Source organism: Chrysochloris asiatica, unplaced genomic scaffold (assembly GCF_000296735.1).
Source record: "Chrysochloris asiatica unplaced genomic scaffold, ChrAsi1.0 scaffold00253, whole genome shotgun sequence".
NCBI lineage: Eukaryota > Metazoa > Chordata > Mammalia > Afrosoricida > Chrysochloridae > Chrysochloris > Chrysochloris asiatica.
In genome coordinates, this window is record NW_006408771.1 from 820,247 (window position 1) to 836,845 (window position 16,599).

General features: G+C 39.9%; 1 protein-coding gene across 1 annotated transcript; it reads left to right on the forward strand.

Annotated features, from left to right (window-relative positions):
- The first annotated feature begins 10,716 nt into the window (after positions 1 to 10,716).
- Positions 10,717 to 13,813, forward strand: LOC102817723 (lithostathine-1-alpha-like). Its single transcript, XM_006873755.1, has 6 exons — positions 10,717 to 10,802; positions 11,286 to 11,398; positions 11,981 to 12,099; positions 12,563 to 12,700; positions 13,434 to 13,545; positions 13,746 to 13,813. Exons 1-6 carry the CDS (start codon positions 10,717 to 10,719, stop codon positions 13,811 to 13,813), a joined length of 636 nt encoding a protein of 211 aa, XP_006873817.1.
- Positions 13,814 to 16,599: the final 2,786 nt, after the last annotated feature.

The window sequence follows — 16,599 nt, forward strand, 5'->3', positions numbered from 1 at the left end:
CAAAATCAAAGACAAGGAAAGAATCCTGAGTGCAGTTTGGGAAAAACGAAAATTCACATACAAAGAAGAACCAATAAGAATAAGTGCTAATTTCTGCAGGCAAGAAGGCCATAGGATGACATATACAAAACTCTGAAAGAAAAAATTGCCAACCACGAATCACACACTCAGCAAAGCTGTTCCAGAGATATGTTAGTGAAATTCAGATATTTCCAAATTAATAGAAATTAATGGAATTTGTAATGATAAGACCAATTTTTAAAAAAAATTCCAGAGGGTGTTCTTTGGACTAAGAACCAACAATAGTAGACAACAATCTGAGATTACCATACATGACAAATACCACCTAGAAATCAATCCAGATATAGAAGCATTTAAAGTATAAAAAAACCTTCAGAACTGAAAATAGAAATCTAGAAATATCACTTTATTTATTTTGGAAAGAATTTGTATTTATTGAAACCTCAGAAATTTTCGTTTTCCCCCTAACTCATTCCACACTGGCTAGAAGAATATTGTGCTCTATCGTGGACCCTCCATGGAAAAGCTCTGAGCGGTCCCTTGAAAGAGGTTTGACGATGTTTCCCAACCTTGATATGGGGCTGCAGCAGCTCCGGTAACCATAAGACTCACTACAAAGAACATCAAAAGTAATAATGCAAAATGGCAGCTCTGTCTAAAGGAAAGTGAATTACTTGAATTTACTTGCTGTAGTAAAGTTGTTGTTGTTGTTATGTGCTGTGGAGTTGGTTCCTACTCATAGCGACCCTGTACAGGGTTTCCAAGGCTTTAAATCTTTATGGGAGCAGAAAGCCTCATCTTTCTCCCATGGAACTTCCAGCTGGTAGTTTCGAACTGCTGACCTTGTGGTTTGCAGCCCAATGTGTAACCACTACGCTACCAGAGCTCCTTTGTAAAATAAGTGATGTTTAATGTATATATAGTACATATACAGGGGGACTGTATGACTTCTAAAGACTGCCTCTTTGAGGACAAAGGGGGAAAGAGGATTTACAGGGATTTGGGTATAAGATGCACGTCCTAAAACTCTCAGGAACTTCTTTATTGCTCTGTTAATCTCAAGTTGTGCTGATCCATCAAAGGAATTTTAGGAACTTCCTTCTTCCTAAAATTGGTCTTGGAGTGGGTACTAACTATGGATTAACCTAAAGGAAAGTACAGACCAAGGTTAGCACTTAGAACCTCCCTCCTTACATGATAGAGTCCATTTAGTGAGTTGGATCTTTAAGTCCTGTACATGGGGGATTTGTGGATAGACTTTTTTTTTTTTTGAGTTTACTTTTTTTTTTTTTTTTAAGTTTTTATTGTGAATTATGTGGGTTTACATGGGAGAACATCAGTTTTACATTCATCCTATCGTATTTCATTTCCTTGCAATGATTCCAATCCCCTCCATGCTTCATCAAATAACCAAAGGATACACCCCACAGGCCCACTCCATCTGTCCACATCATCATCTCTGTGTCCATCCCTTGTGTCACTGCCTCTCTGGGTCTTCTCACTTGATGGTCCCAGGGACCTTCGCTCCTGGGCTGCAAAATCAATCACTCCCCTCCTTTTGTCACAAAACATCTACCTCTACATTTCCGACCCTCACAGTCAGTCCTGATGGCAGTTATTCACTATTGTACCACAAGAGTCTTATCTCCATTTCCTTTCGCCAACCCAGTCCCAACAGAATGGAAATCATTCAGTGGAGATTCTACCTACCCCTATCCTGTCTGAAATTAGTCTCCCTCTTGAAAGCTTGTAAGCCAGTCACTTCTTGCCTTAATAGCCCCCTCCACCACCATTTTGGGTAGCAAATGTCTAAGTTGCCTATCCCTGTCAACCCTGTGTACCGAGGGGATGGGAGTGATCCTTGCTGTAAAGATTTGTTCCCTTTTTAGAGTTACTACATCTGTACATATATGTAAATTTCATCAAACTGTAGTGGGTTACTCTTTTTTTTTCTTCCCTCTTCTTTCTTCTTCTAGTTAAGTTCTGATCATCCAGCCATCAAAGCCAGGTCAAGTGGGTACTATCTGTAAGTATGGGTACTCTTGTGTATTTTCTCTCACTTCATATCAGCAGGATGCTTCATTCTCTGCTCTAGTCCTCCGTGGTCACGTCACTGCCCCCAGGCCCAGGAGTCCCCGGGTCATGCCGTAACTGCTGGCCATCCAGGTCTCTGCCCGGGTTCATAGGAGTCTATTGAATGTGGTCAGACTTAGATCCCAACTTCATTGCTGTTTTTTCCCCCTCTTCCCCTTATCAGTGACCAGTGTGGTCACCAGCCAGATGTGGACAGACTTTACTGTTTTATTTACTCTACGCTGCACACAATTATCCAGGCTAGATGGGATGGCAGTGCCAGATTATCCAATAAGAAAAGTAAAAACAGGCTTACTATGATTCTAGGTATAATTAGCATCTGTCTTTCTCCAAACCCCACAGCACCTTTCCATGGATCCCATGCCTCATTTTCAAATTTACATCCCATAACAGGAACTATGGTAGTGCTATCTAATAAGCATTGGGCTGCTAATTCTGAAGTCGGCAATTCAAACCCATCAATTACTCCATGGGAGAAATATGAGATTGTTTGCTCCTCTAAAGGGTTACATTCTCTGAAACCCTGTCTAGGGTCACTCTCCTATGTAGGTAGGTCCTCGGGAGTTGCTGCAGGACAATGCACTGGACTGCAAGGTCAGTTTGAACCACAATGTGGGCAATTCAAACTCACCAGCCACTTCTCAGAAATGCTAAGCAGGGTTGCTATGAGTGAGAACCAACTCAGTGACACTTAACAACAACAACATCCTGTATAGAATGAACTCTGACAGTGTAGTGGGTTACCCACGGTGCTGCTAACTACAGGATTAGCAGTTTGAGTTCACAGGTGTTCTGCAAGAGAAAGATGAGACTTTCTGCTCCTGTAAAGATTTTTAGCCTCAGAAACCTAGGGTCGCTATGAGTTGGAATGGACTTGATGGCATACCATTTTATACAGGGTCACTATGAGTCAGAATTTACTAGAAAGCAGTGGGTTTAGTAGTGGAACGGCGGCAGGTACATAGGAAACTAGTAAGTATGGATTTACTTGTGCTTATCTACTAATCTGTAATGAACATGTTGTTCTCTACAGAGTAGTAAATTGGCACAAGCAACCCTGTGCCAATTTACTACTTGGGTGCTTTACCTCTGGTGTGACACATGTCGCCTTTGCAGGCTCTAATGGCATTTAGGTAATACTTCTCAAACTTACCAGGTGTGAAGGATTGTTTGTTTTTTAAAATTCAATCAATTATAGGTTAATGTCAGTAAAATATAAAAATTAGCTAGTATGGAAAAATGGAATGAGGGAAAGAAATAACACAATGCCAGTCCAATTTTTAAAATTAGTTTCAATAGAAATGCAGTTAATCTATCAAATGGCTATAAAATCTTCTAGTATCTTTTCATTTTTGTACTTACCTCACCATGACTGCTTAGTAAACTTTCTAGATACCATCACCGGTCCACCGCACTATGAGTTAACCTGGACACAGAGAGGATACTAGAAAGAACATACCTAGTATATTTTCTGCCCTTGGCCTTGAAATATATCCTGGCCTGTCAGGGCTGGAGTTGGGATGGTGTTAATGTCTGGCGTGGTTTCTCTTAATATTCTTGAATGAATAATAAATGTAATAAACTCTTTTGAAGAGGCTTCCCTGATCTGAGTGAAGGAAATCATTAAAGTTACTATGAATTCATAATATTCATATATATTTGTGTATTATTAATATATATTAATATGGATATTTCAAAACTATCTACTTCATCAGTATCCCTACCTAATAACGTGCTTCTATTAGAGAAAAGGATGTTGTTGTTAGGTGCCATCGAGTCGGTACCCACCCATAGCAAACTTATGCACAACAGAACGAAACACTGCCCGATCCTGGGCCAACCTCACTACTGTTGCCACATTTGAGTCCATTGATGCTTATACATGGTCAAAAGGAGTTGAGGGCTTGAGACCATGAACAATATTATGCACATGGGCTAGGGTCATCATATCATTGCCCTGAAGGAGTAATTTTTCTTAAATAAATATATTAATTGAATGGACAATGTCTAATTTTCTTCACTGATGATTACCAAGTTTCTTTTATTCTTCCAAAGATAGGCTGTCTTAACTAAAATCCCATTTAGCACTTTTGGTGGAAACATTTTTCTACCAGTTGACATGAGTTTATAGGATACCACAGGTCTTAATGTTCTACCTTTGTGAAAATAATGAAAGAAGTTAGAAAAGTCCATTCTTACTGTTCTTGTGTCAACTCATTTTTTAATCTGAGATCTTTTGTCTTTAATGCCAGTGAGTCACTGCAGTTAGAGAGATTAGAGTCTGTTCTTGCTTCTTGCCTTTGGAGAACCCCATGATATAATAAAGGATTTTTTTAGAAGTATCATTTGATTATATATGTGTATGTTGAAATATATAACAAAACATTTGCCATTTCAACTATTTTACGTATATAATTAAATGACATAAATTGCATACTTCATAGTGTACAGTTATTAGCATGACCTATTTCCAAATTTAAAAATTTTCCTTATTCTTACAGAACAATTAGTACTCCTTTAACAACACCTTACCTTTCCACCCAGAGAAACTGCTAATAAACTTCGGTCTCTATGTATTTGCCTATTCTGGATATTTTACAAGTGGAACCATATAATATTTGTCAATTTGTATCCTGCTTACTGCTGAATGAAATAAGAAAGGACATTTTTCAGTTGCAAATAAAAAAGATCAGACCATGATTTGGTTTAGAAAAATAAAGGGGGTTATTGGAGCATACTGAGAAATTTAGCTTTAATGTAAAATTTGAGCTCCATTCAATCAGGACCCAAGTGCCCTTTCTCTGGGATTCTCTTGTTTAGTCACTTTCATATGTATGTCTTGTCCTCCTAACAAAAACCTAATTGTCCCCAAGTCAATTCTGACTCACAGTAACCCTACAGGACAGAGCAGAACTGCTCCAAGGCTATAATTAGGGAGTCGTGGGGTGGCGCTGTGAGCTAATGCGTCAGACTGCAAAGGCATTTGAACTGCAATGTCAGTGGTTCAAGCTCACCAACTGCTCCCTGGAAACCCTATACAGGATCACAATGGGTTGGAATCGATTTGACGGCACTTAACAACAATAACAATTATGGAAGTCAGCAGTCTCATCTTTCTCTTGAGGAGGTAAATTCAAACTGTAGACATTTTGTTTAGCAGATCAATGTTTAATCCATGGTACCACCAGCCCTACTTCCAGAGAAACAAGACATACCAAATTTGGCAGATTGAAAATTGGAAACAGCTACCTTTTATTGTCCTGGTGTGGCACTGCAGGACAATGCGCTGGACAGCAAGTTCAATTTGAACTACAAGGTCCGTAGGTCAAACCCACCACATGCTCCTAGGACACCCTCTATAGGGTTGCCATGGGTCAGAACCAATCCTATGGCACTTAACCACAACAAAATTGTGTTGTTCAGTTTGCTGTTGACACTTGACATCCATCAAAAAATACTTTTTAAAATTTATAATACTTTGCAAGTTCCTTTTCCATCAACAAAGCTAACCTGCATTGTGAATATTACTTCACAGCTTCAGGTTGACCAATTGATTATGTAAATATATCATGGTCTGCTTCAGCCTTCCTCTGAAAGTAACCAGTCCCACTGATAGGTGTAGTTAAGCTGACACTGAGTAAGGACAAAGGTGACGTAGGATCCTAAGGATTTCCAGCATGGGGAGTGGTTTTTCCAGGCAGAGGCTGAGACTGTTCAAGGTAAGACTTCCTTCTCTAGTTAGGACGGACTTTACTCTGGCATCAGTGGGTACTCCCAGGTGTCCAGTTCCCATGTCCCTCAGAGGCAGAAAGAGTTAGATGAGATTTACCAGAAGAGACTGCTACAGGAATTAAGTAGCACAGAAGGAGATGACGGGGGACAGGTTGGGAATAATGAGAGCTTTTGGAGAGAAATTCAGAAGCAACTGGGAAGAGTAGACAGAGCATTCTTCTCAATGACAGTCTCTCCTGATTGTCCCCTTTCTTCCAAAGTCATAAAAATGACTGGCACAAGTCCCTGGGTGGTGCCAAGGGTTGAGCACTAGGCTATTAACCAGCAGGTTGCTAGTTTGAAACCATCCAGACATACCTTAAAAGAAAGGCCTGCCAATCAATCTGCTTTTGAAAGGACATAGCCACTAAAACCCTACGGTACTCAATTCTATTCTGTAACACATGGTAGAGCAAAGAGTTGAAACTGACTCCAGGGCAATTGTTTGTTTGTTAGTTCTTCTGATTTTACCTATGCAGGTAAGGATAATGATACAGAGGACAATGATAATTTTTCCAATTGAATCTTACTAAAAAGATTCTCTGAAAATCCATCATCTGTGTAAATATGTGTGTTTATAAATCAGTTTTTCAAATTAAAAATGAAAGCAGTAAGAATCAATCTTAAACCTCCAAATAATTATCTAAAACACAGTTAAATAAATGCCTCATATATATGTAGCAAACTATCACTGTTATTAGGTGCCATCAACTCGGCACTGACTCATAGAGACCCTATGCACAACAGAACGAAACACTGCCTGGTCCTGGGCCAACCACATGATTGTTGCCACAATGGAGTCAATTGATGCAGCCACTTTGCCAGTCCACCTCTCTGGGGGTCTTGCTCTTGTTCTCTGACCCTCAACCTTACCAAACATGATAGCCTTCTCCAGTGACTGGTCCCTCCTGACAATAAGACTGAAGTGTGAGAGATGAAATTTGGCCATCCTGGCCTCCAAGGAGCACTCTAGCTGCACTTCTTCCAACACAGATCTGTTGGTTCTTTTGGCAGCCCATGGAACTTTCAATATTCTCCTACAACACCATAACTCAAAAGCATCAATTCTTCTATGGTCTTCCTTATTCACTGTCTAGCTTTCACATATATATGAAGTTACTGAAAATACCATGGCTCATGTCAGGCACACCTTAGTCCTCAAGCTGACATCTTTGCTCTTCAACACTTTAAAAATGTCTTATGCAGCAGATTTGCCTAATGTAATATGTCCTCTGTTCTCTTGATTGCTGCTTCGGGGAGTGTAGATAGTTGATACAAGAAGAATGAAGTCCTTGACAACTTCAATCTTTTCTCTGTTGATAAGAATATTATTTATTGGTCCAGTGGTGAGGATTTTTGTTTTCTTTACATTGAGATGCAATCCATACTGAAGGCTGTGCTCTTTGATCTTCATCAGAAAATATTTTAAGTCCTCTTCACTTTCAGCAAGCAATGTTGTATCATCTGCATATTGCAGGCTGTTAATGAGTCTTCCTCCAATCCCGATGCCACATTTTTCTTCATAACCTAGCTTCTCAGATTATTTGCTCAGCATACAAATTTAGTAACTATGTTGAAAGAATACAATTGTGTCATACACCTTTCTTAATTTTAAAACATTCAGTGTTCCCCTATGTTGTTTGAATAACTGCCTCTTGGTCCATGTACAGATTCCTCATGAGCACAATTAAGTGTTTGGGAATATTCATCGTTCACAATGTTGTCCATAGCTTGTCATGATCCACACAATCGAAAGCCTTTGCATAGTCAATAAAGCACAGGTAAACATCTTTTTGATATTCGCTGCTTGCAGCCAAGTTTCATATGACATCAGCAATGATATTCCTTGTTCCACAGCTTCTTCTCAATCCGGCTTGAACCTTTGGAAGTTCTCTGTCAATGTATGCTTGCAGCCATCTCTGTATTACATTTAGTAAAACTTTACTCACATGGGATGATTTCCACATGCTGTTGGAATAGGCATAAATACGGATCTCTTCCAATCAGTTGGCCATATTGTTGTCTTTCAAATTTCCTGTCATAGATGAGTGAGCACCTCCTGTGCTTCTTCACTTTCTTGAAAGATTTCAATTTTTATTCCATCAATTCCTGGTGCCTTTTTCTTTGCCAGTTCCTTCAATGCACCTTGGACTTCCTCTTTCAATATAATTGGCTACCTCCTAAAACGGTGAACATCAACCATTTCCTTTTGGTACAGTAACTTTGTGTATTCCTTCCATCTTCTTTTGATGCTTTCTGCATCATTCAATAAGTTGTCCAAATAATCTTTCAATAATGATAGCTGAGGCTTGAATTTTTTCTTCAGTTCCCCCAGCTTGAGAAATGCTGAGCATGTTCTTCCTTTTTGTTTTTCTGTCTCCAGATCTTTGCACATTTTGTTGTAATATTTGACTGAACTTCTCAAGCTCACCTTTAAATCTTTCTGTTCAGCTCTTGTACCTCCTCATTTCTTCCATTTGCTTTAGTATTTATATGCATGAGAGCAAGTTTCAGTGTCTCTGCTCACATGCATTTTAAACTTTTCCTTCTTTCTTGTCTTCTTAATGACTTTTTGCTTTCTTCCGGTAAGATGTTCTTCATGTTGTCCCACAACTCTTCTGGTCTTCGGTCTTTAGGGTTTAATGGATCAAATCTGTTCTTCAGATGGTTTCTAAATTTAGGTGGCATATATTCAAGGTTCTATTTTAACTCTCATTGACTTGTTTTCATTTTCTTCATCTTCAGTTTAATTTGAATATGAGCAATTGATTTCTGTCAGTTTGTCGTACTGTGGTAGCTTTTGAGTTGCTATGATTCTGAAAGTTATGCCACCGGTATTTTAAATACCAGCAGGGTCACCCATGGTGGACAGGTTTCAGATGAGCTTCCAGATGAAGACAGACTTGGTAGAAAGAGTGACAAACTAATTCTAAATGTTTAGTCGCTGGAACCTACCTACACAGGCTATTTATGAGTCAGAACTAACTCAACAACACTTAATATCAACAAGAGGTAACAAAGGCATGATCTTGTTGTTGTTGTTGTGAAGTGCTGTCCAGTCGGTTCTGACCCATAGTGACCTTGTAGAGGGTTTCCAAGGAGCATCTGGTGAGCTTGAACTGCCAACCTTGTAGTTCCAATGGCTTTGCAGTCTGACGCATTAACCCACAGCACCATACCAGGACTCCAAAGCATGATCCTAGTCTGTCTAAATTAACTTATTTTAGGTCATGTTTAAGGAAAATAATAAGACAAATTCACAGATCTGACTCCATAGAGAAAATACCAATGTGGAAAGAAACCAATACAAAAATTCTATAAGGCAGGAATAGAGGACAAGCCAGCAGAATTTTACCATGGAGATGCTTCAAAAGTTTCTTGAGACCTTTTTGCATAAGATGAAATTTGATTTTGATTGACCTTAAATGTTCCCATTTGAGGAAGAGCAACATAGCTTTCAAGAAATTCGTTAAGATGGAGAGGATTTAAATGAATAAGTGGTTGAGGAAGTTGTTGTTGTTAAGTACCCTTAAGTCAGTTTCGTGACCCTGTATCAGATTTCCAAGGAGCAGCTGGTGGCTTGCAGTCCAGTGCTTATCCTATAGCAAAACATTGGACCTCTTTAGAAAGTTATAACAGGATCATACAGGTGGAGGACAGGCCAGGAAACTGATGGTAGACTAAAGGAGGCGAAGAACAGAGGACAAACCTATGAACAGTGTAGAATTTAATGTCATCAGCACTGAACTGTGAACTACAAGGTTCGTGGTTCAAGCCCACCAGCCGCTCTGCAATAAAAAGATGAGGCTTTCTCAACTTGGACATTGGCTACCCAAAATGGGGGGAGGGATACAAAGGCAAGAAGTGACTGGCTTACAAGCTTTCAAGAGGGAGCCTAGATCCAGAGGGCGTGGAGGAAGGTAGAGTCTCCAGTGAGTGGTATACAGCCTGTCCAGGAAGGGCTGATGAAACAAAATATAGATGGGTCTCTTGTGATGCAATGGTTATCAGAACTGATTGAGAGGGTTGGAAATCTAAGGGTGGACATTCTGTAGCAAAGAGGGGAGTGATTAATCTATCAGTCTCAGAGTGGAGGACCCTGGGACCATCAATGGAGAAGAGCGAAGAGCGGAATCCTACCCAGGGAGGCAGTGAGGCCTGGGATGGAGGCAGAAAAAAACAACGTCAAGAGATGGTGGGGCTGGGGCCTCGGGATCAGGAGATGGAAAGGGGCTGAGGATTGTGGTGGGAGGGGGGTGCAGTTTACAGGGTACACCCCTTGGTGGGGTGAGGATGCATGGACAGGATGATAACTATGCCAACGAAATGATGGATGATGGAATGAATGTAAAGCTGATGTTCTCCCATGTAGATTATCACACAATTCACAATAAAACATTAAAAAAAAAAGATGAGGCTTTCTACTCCCACAAAGATTAAAGCATCAGAAGCCCTATACAGAGTAGCTATGAACAGGTGCCTACTCAAGGACACTTAACAAAAACGACAAAAGACAGAAGAAAAAAGTAGAATCTTAGCGAGAAAAAAATCACAAGTAAAAGCTGAAAGAAAGAATATTTGAGATTTAGCCCTTTTTTCTTCCACAAGGAGATGTTGGAAATGGCACTGCAATCAAAAGAATTTTAAACTACTTTTCTCTTTGACCCAAGAAAGAATGCCTTACAACTGGACCCTCTTAACTCTTTCTATGTCCTTTAAGTTTATCCTACTATACGAAAACACTTCCTGCTCCACCTTTCATCTACCTCTTATGCTCATAAATCCTCAGATTCCTGGAAGATCTGAGTCCCTTTCTTGCTGCTCAGGGCCATGGGAACTGGGCATATGGGTGCAGCTTTGGCTGGATTGCAGACCAATTTGCGGGAAGAGGTTTTATCTGTGACTGTTCCCAATGTGTACCAGGAAGAGACCCCTCTGATACCAGGATTTCCTTCTATTGGTGTCCTCAGTTCTCCTGTGGGGCCTCTGGCCTTGTCCCTTTGGCCCTCCCCTTGATCATGTGCTGCAATTTCTCACTCAGTTGGTGTTATAAATGTCTGGTCACCACCTGCTCTGACAGCCTACCTGGTAAGTGACTGGTACAGGAGGAAGCTGTCTGACTTAGGCTAGTTCCTTCATATCTTGAGAATTACAGAGTGGATTTCTTTCCCATAGATTCTAGCAGTCATAAAACCTCCATAGGTCCTAATGCTGCCTTTAAGGAATGGGTCCATATAATATTCAAATTTTCAAGAAAAGTATTGTTTTTTTGAGGTTGTTGGGGTCTCAAATGGACATCTGTATGCTCAGGAACTCAGACAAAAAGGGATAGAGAGAGTAAGAATCTAGTAAAAGCTGTGCTTTCCATATTTCTGATTCTTCCCTTTGTTTTTCTACAGAGATTGCCAATTTTTCCCTTCAGCAAGCGACTTACTACTACTGCTCAGCATGATGTCCACCTGCTTATGCTTTATTCTGATCTCATGCCTGACGTTCCTGTCTCTGAGCCAAGGTAAGCATTTCCTATTATGTCTTTCAATCCTCAAGCCCTCATTCCTACCATGTGAACATTGGTACCTCTAGGAAAAGGCAGCTTCAACAGCTGGGTTTTGAGTTTGAATGGTGATGGTTATTGCTGCTCTAACTCTGTTAAAATGCAGCCTCACCTCATTAGAAACTTTGAGATGGTACTTAAAATTAGCCTTTGCCTTTGATCATGGAGGATAAATTTATTCATGTGATTAAATCTAGACTAGGTTGCAAGGAAGTACATAGAATGTAGTTAATGAGATGTAGAATTGAGGAGAGTCTTGTGTGTAAAAGAACCAAAAGAAGCTTGAGAAAGGCAGAAGTCTGAATGATGGGGAAGTGTCCAGAAGAGGACATAGATAAATGGAACACATTTCACACCTATTTTATTTGATGGGATTATTTTGAAAGGAAGTTTGATAAAGAAGTGGAAGGTGACAGGAAGTTAAAAGCGAGTAACCAGTCCATGTATGTTATTATAACGGAGTCTTTCTTACAGGCTCCTATCTAAATGTCCAGCCTTCACCTTGTCCTGTGACTCTCCTTTATCACTCTTCCTTCCCAGGCCTGGAAGCCCAGACAGACCTACCTTCTGCCCGGATCAGCTGCCCTGAAGGCACCAATGCCTATGGCTCCTACTGCTACTTCTTTAATCCAGACAAAGAGGCCTGGATTGATGCAGACGTATGTGGGGGAAGCAGTATGAGAACAATCCCCGTGTGGCATATGAGTATATAAACCCATGCCGTACAGTCAATGCTGACTTGTAGCAATCCTATGAGATAGAGTAGAACTACTAAATAGAATTTTCTAGACTGTAACTCTTTACAGGACTAGACAATCTTATCCTTATCCCATGGAGAGGTTGGTCGAAAAGGAACTGTTGATTTCTAGTGTCCTCTGCAGCTACAACTAGACAGGATGGATTGCCTAAATATCTTATTATCAGAAACAGTCAAAATGGGATACAGACTCTCCCATCCCCATCTTATTCTTTCAATATGCACAATTCCAGAGGACTTAGAGTTGAGAGTGTCATCAAGAATCTATCCTGAGCCACTATTTTTTGTTTGTGGCCCACTCCATGGGAAACCTTGGAATATCCTTCTGTCCATTAAGTACTGATCTCTTCTTTGCTCCTGAACAGCTGTTGTGCCAGAACATGCACTCGGGTCATCTGGTGTCTGTGCTCAGTGAGGCTGAGGGAACCTTCGTGGCAGCCCTGATCAAGGACACCGGCTTTAGTGTCACCAATGTCTGGGTTGGCCTTCATGACCCCAAAAAAGTGAGTCTTCTGTCTCTTATCTTTCCTAAAGCATAGTATTGTGAGAGAAGACAGAAGTACAAGATCATACACTCATGATTCAGTTTTTATTATTATAAGTTCTAAAATAAATCACTCTAATGGTCTCAAAATGTCCATGGTCTAGATATTCAAAGCATGTATTAGAAATATAAGGTAGAAACTAAATTTCCTGAGTGTTCTTGATGCTGTTGTTGAGTGCCATGAGTGGTTTCTGACTCATTGTGACCCAGTATAGGGTTTCTGAGGATCAGATGGTGAGTTTGAACCACTGACCTAGAGGTTCTAACTGACCTTGTTGTCCAGTGCTTATCTTAGAGTGCCACATGATAATGCCATTCTGTCTACTTTGACCAAAGCATTTTTTATGCACTCATTCTTATTGAATCCTCTTATACCCTATGTAACAAGACAACAGACTATATAGAAAAGGAGACTAGAAGAGGAGAGTCTACTACTGGCACATCTGGACACCAGTATTAGACTAAATATAATATTAACAACTAATGAATAGCTAGTGTTGTCCTCGAATGTCATGGTTATGGGGAATCCGGAGGAAAAATCAGAAAAAAAGAGAAGTACAGGCAGGAATGGGTATGGGTGAATAACATTCGATCCTTCCTATGTCTTGACCTGCTCATGAGTGTGCATTCAGGACAGTTGTTTCCCTATTTCTGAGTTACCTCCATCCCTCTTCTGGCCTTTGTTCCCTCAGAACCGCCGCTGGCGCTGGAGCAGTGGAGCTTTGGTCTCATACAAAGCCTGGGGAAATGATGCCCCAAGCAGTAACAATCCAGGCTACTGTGTCAGCCTGACTTCGAATTCAGGTGAGAAGCAGAGATTCCATTGCCACCCAACTGGGGCCATCCTCTGTGGTTTTAATTCTGGGAATTGGGAGAAGCGATAGGGGAGCTCCTCATCCAAGTAATTAAAGGGACATTGAATTCTTGTCTGAATCATAGAGCCAGGAGGGGGTCAAAATCTTTTCATGGTTCTTCTTAGTCTGACTCTTCCCATTGATTTACAGGATTCGAGAAATGGAAGGATATGAATTGTGATAATAAATTATCCTTTGTCTGCAAATTCAAAAGCTAGAGCCTACTGGAAAGTGGTTGTCTAGAAATTTCCCAGTATTCGGTACAATAAAAAATCAAACTGGACCATCTTTCCATCTCCAATCTGAGCATTCCATCCTCTATAGAGTTTCTATCTCTACCCTCCAGTCTCCAGAACCACCCCAGTTTCTGGAGTCTAAAGAATGAAAATAAACATGTTTCCCTACTGTGCTGCCTCATGCCTTCATTGTTTATCTAAGTGGTTGTGGTGGGAATAATTGGACCACTCTAGAATCTGCTTTGATCCTAAGACCCTTTAAAGACTCCATCTTCTAATTTTGCATGTTGGACTCCAGGATTGATGGAGGTGGGGTTAACTATTGGCAAAATTAAAAAGATGAAGACTTTACCTCCAATCCAAATATTCACACGGACACAGTATGAATTACAGAAATTATTAGCTTGTTGGAGTTGAGATGAATGGGCTGTTTGATACTCTAGAGGAATTCACGAATTGGGATTTGAAAAAGATATATATCCTCAGTCATTCAAGTTGAAAGCAGGACTACAATATTAATTTAAGATGGTTTGTCTTGCCTAGTATACTCTGTAGATGAATAGTGGCGTGAGTAGAGGCTTGTTGTTGTTAAGAGCCATTGAGTTAGTTCTGACTCATATCAACCTCGTACAGGATTTCTGAGGAGTGGCTAGTGGGTTTGAAATGCTGAACTTGCAGTCCACACTGACCTTGCAATCAAGTTCTTATCCTACAGCACTACACCAGGACTCTGAGTAGAGGCTTAAAGGCTGTCAAAATTCATTATATGCCATTCTTTAAATGAATGTGTAAATAATGAATCATAATTAATAAAATATGCTGGCATAGAGTACAATTATTATAGAGCTTGATTTATCTAAGACAAGTAAATTCCTGTACATTAAACATATGTGCATATATTTCTCTCCTCATATTTCTCTATGTATATTGCAAAAACCATGTAAGAGCCATGTCTGACTTCCCCTGGCTTCACAAAGGGTAAAAATAATCAAACTCAAAATCAGTTCAAGGCCCATTCCTATGTAGCAGAGGTCAGACATGTTTCCACCCTATAACCTTCTTTTTCCTAGTCTGACACCAAGCATCCCTCCAACAGCACTCTCTGCTTCACATCTGGATCCGAGAATCCATTGCCATGGCCACACAAAACTCATACAATACTCATTATTATGAGGTTTATTAGGGAAATGAACAATGTACAATTCAGGATCAAAACCAACTCAAGATGAAGCAGGTCTCCAGTCAGGAATGGCTTTTGTATGTCATACTGCAGACATGCCTCACTCATGTCTTCAGACTATTAGCCTTGTGGCCCCTTGGCCTCAGTCCATGGGCCTACAGCCTACAGCTGCTGTCTTTCCATTCCACTGCCTCTGCCGTTTCCTCTGCACTTGCCTCTGTTGTCACCTTTTTGCTAGGTAAGGATCTCATATTCCACTCATGCTCTTTCTTTTGATAGTCCTGTGATCTTCTGTCTTTGCTTATGAAATAGCTCCTTTTAAAACCTAGCTGAAGGGAAAATCTAACCAATCCCAGCCTTAATGTCCTGTGTACCACCTTATTTGCATGGTCCCACCCAATCATGTGGTGGAAATTCAGAAGATTTTGGATAGAAAAGTCATAGCAAGTAATTCAAGGTACCACACACATCAAGGTCTATTGTTTGGTTGTTTCTATAGTCTCATTCAAGATTTAGAGTGATGGTGTGAAAGACAATACAAGACCTATCCTGAACAGACTAATTGTTAACTTGAAATCAAAAGTCAAAACAGTGTTAGGAGAAATTAATTTGGTTTACTTCATTCCATTTTGAACTCTTTTCCACGAAGCATTTAAAGGCAGGGCTCCAGTAATTCCCAAGGATTGGAGATGACTAATTATCTGACCTGGGGTTGAAAATCTGTGTTCCTCACAGCACATGTTTCCCTCTCTACAATATCTTTACTATTTCTGAGTATCATTTCACCAATATCTGACTTTACTTTATATTCTTCTGATTTATGTGTGTTTCTTATAAAAAGTAACAGGCGTTATGGCATACTGTTAAAGAACACAGAATCTAAAGCTAGTATGCCTGCTTTCAAAACCTAGCTCTCTCACTTTTTGTTATTTTGTGATGGGAATATCTTTTTTATGATTTCTTAATTTTTTGTTTTTGCTGTTGAAAATATGCATAGCAAAACATTCACCGTTTCAATCAGCTTTACATGTACTATTCAGGGACATTGATTACATTCTTTGAGTTGTGCAATAATTATGACCTTCTTTTTTTAAAAATTCTTTCTCCCTGATTAACATAAACTCAATGTCCTTTAGCGTTCATATCTACTTTTTCAGGTTATTGTTGATATTACTTTGATTCCATATAAATAGATCTTGAAAGAGCATAATCCTCAAGGCAGATATATTTAGCTAGTTAATATAAAATATTATTAGGTTTTGAGAAAACATCAGGGGATAATTTTTCTTTTTAAGTTTTTATTGTGAATTGACTGATAGTTTACATGGCAGAACATTGGTTTTACACTCATTGTTTCATTGTAATTATTACAATCCCCTCCATGCATCATCATTCAACAGCATTTGCATTTATTCCCACTGTTGTTGTTTTTTTGTGTGTGCAGGGGGTGGTGTACACAAAACCACTCAGGAATATATAATCAATTAAACAACCAAAGAGTACGTCCTGCAAGCCTACCTCCTGGCTGCCAATGCACAGCCTTTCTCTTTCCATGAATCTAGAGTCCTCATCTGCTCTATCTGTCCAT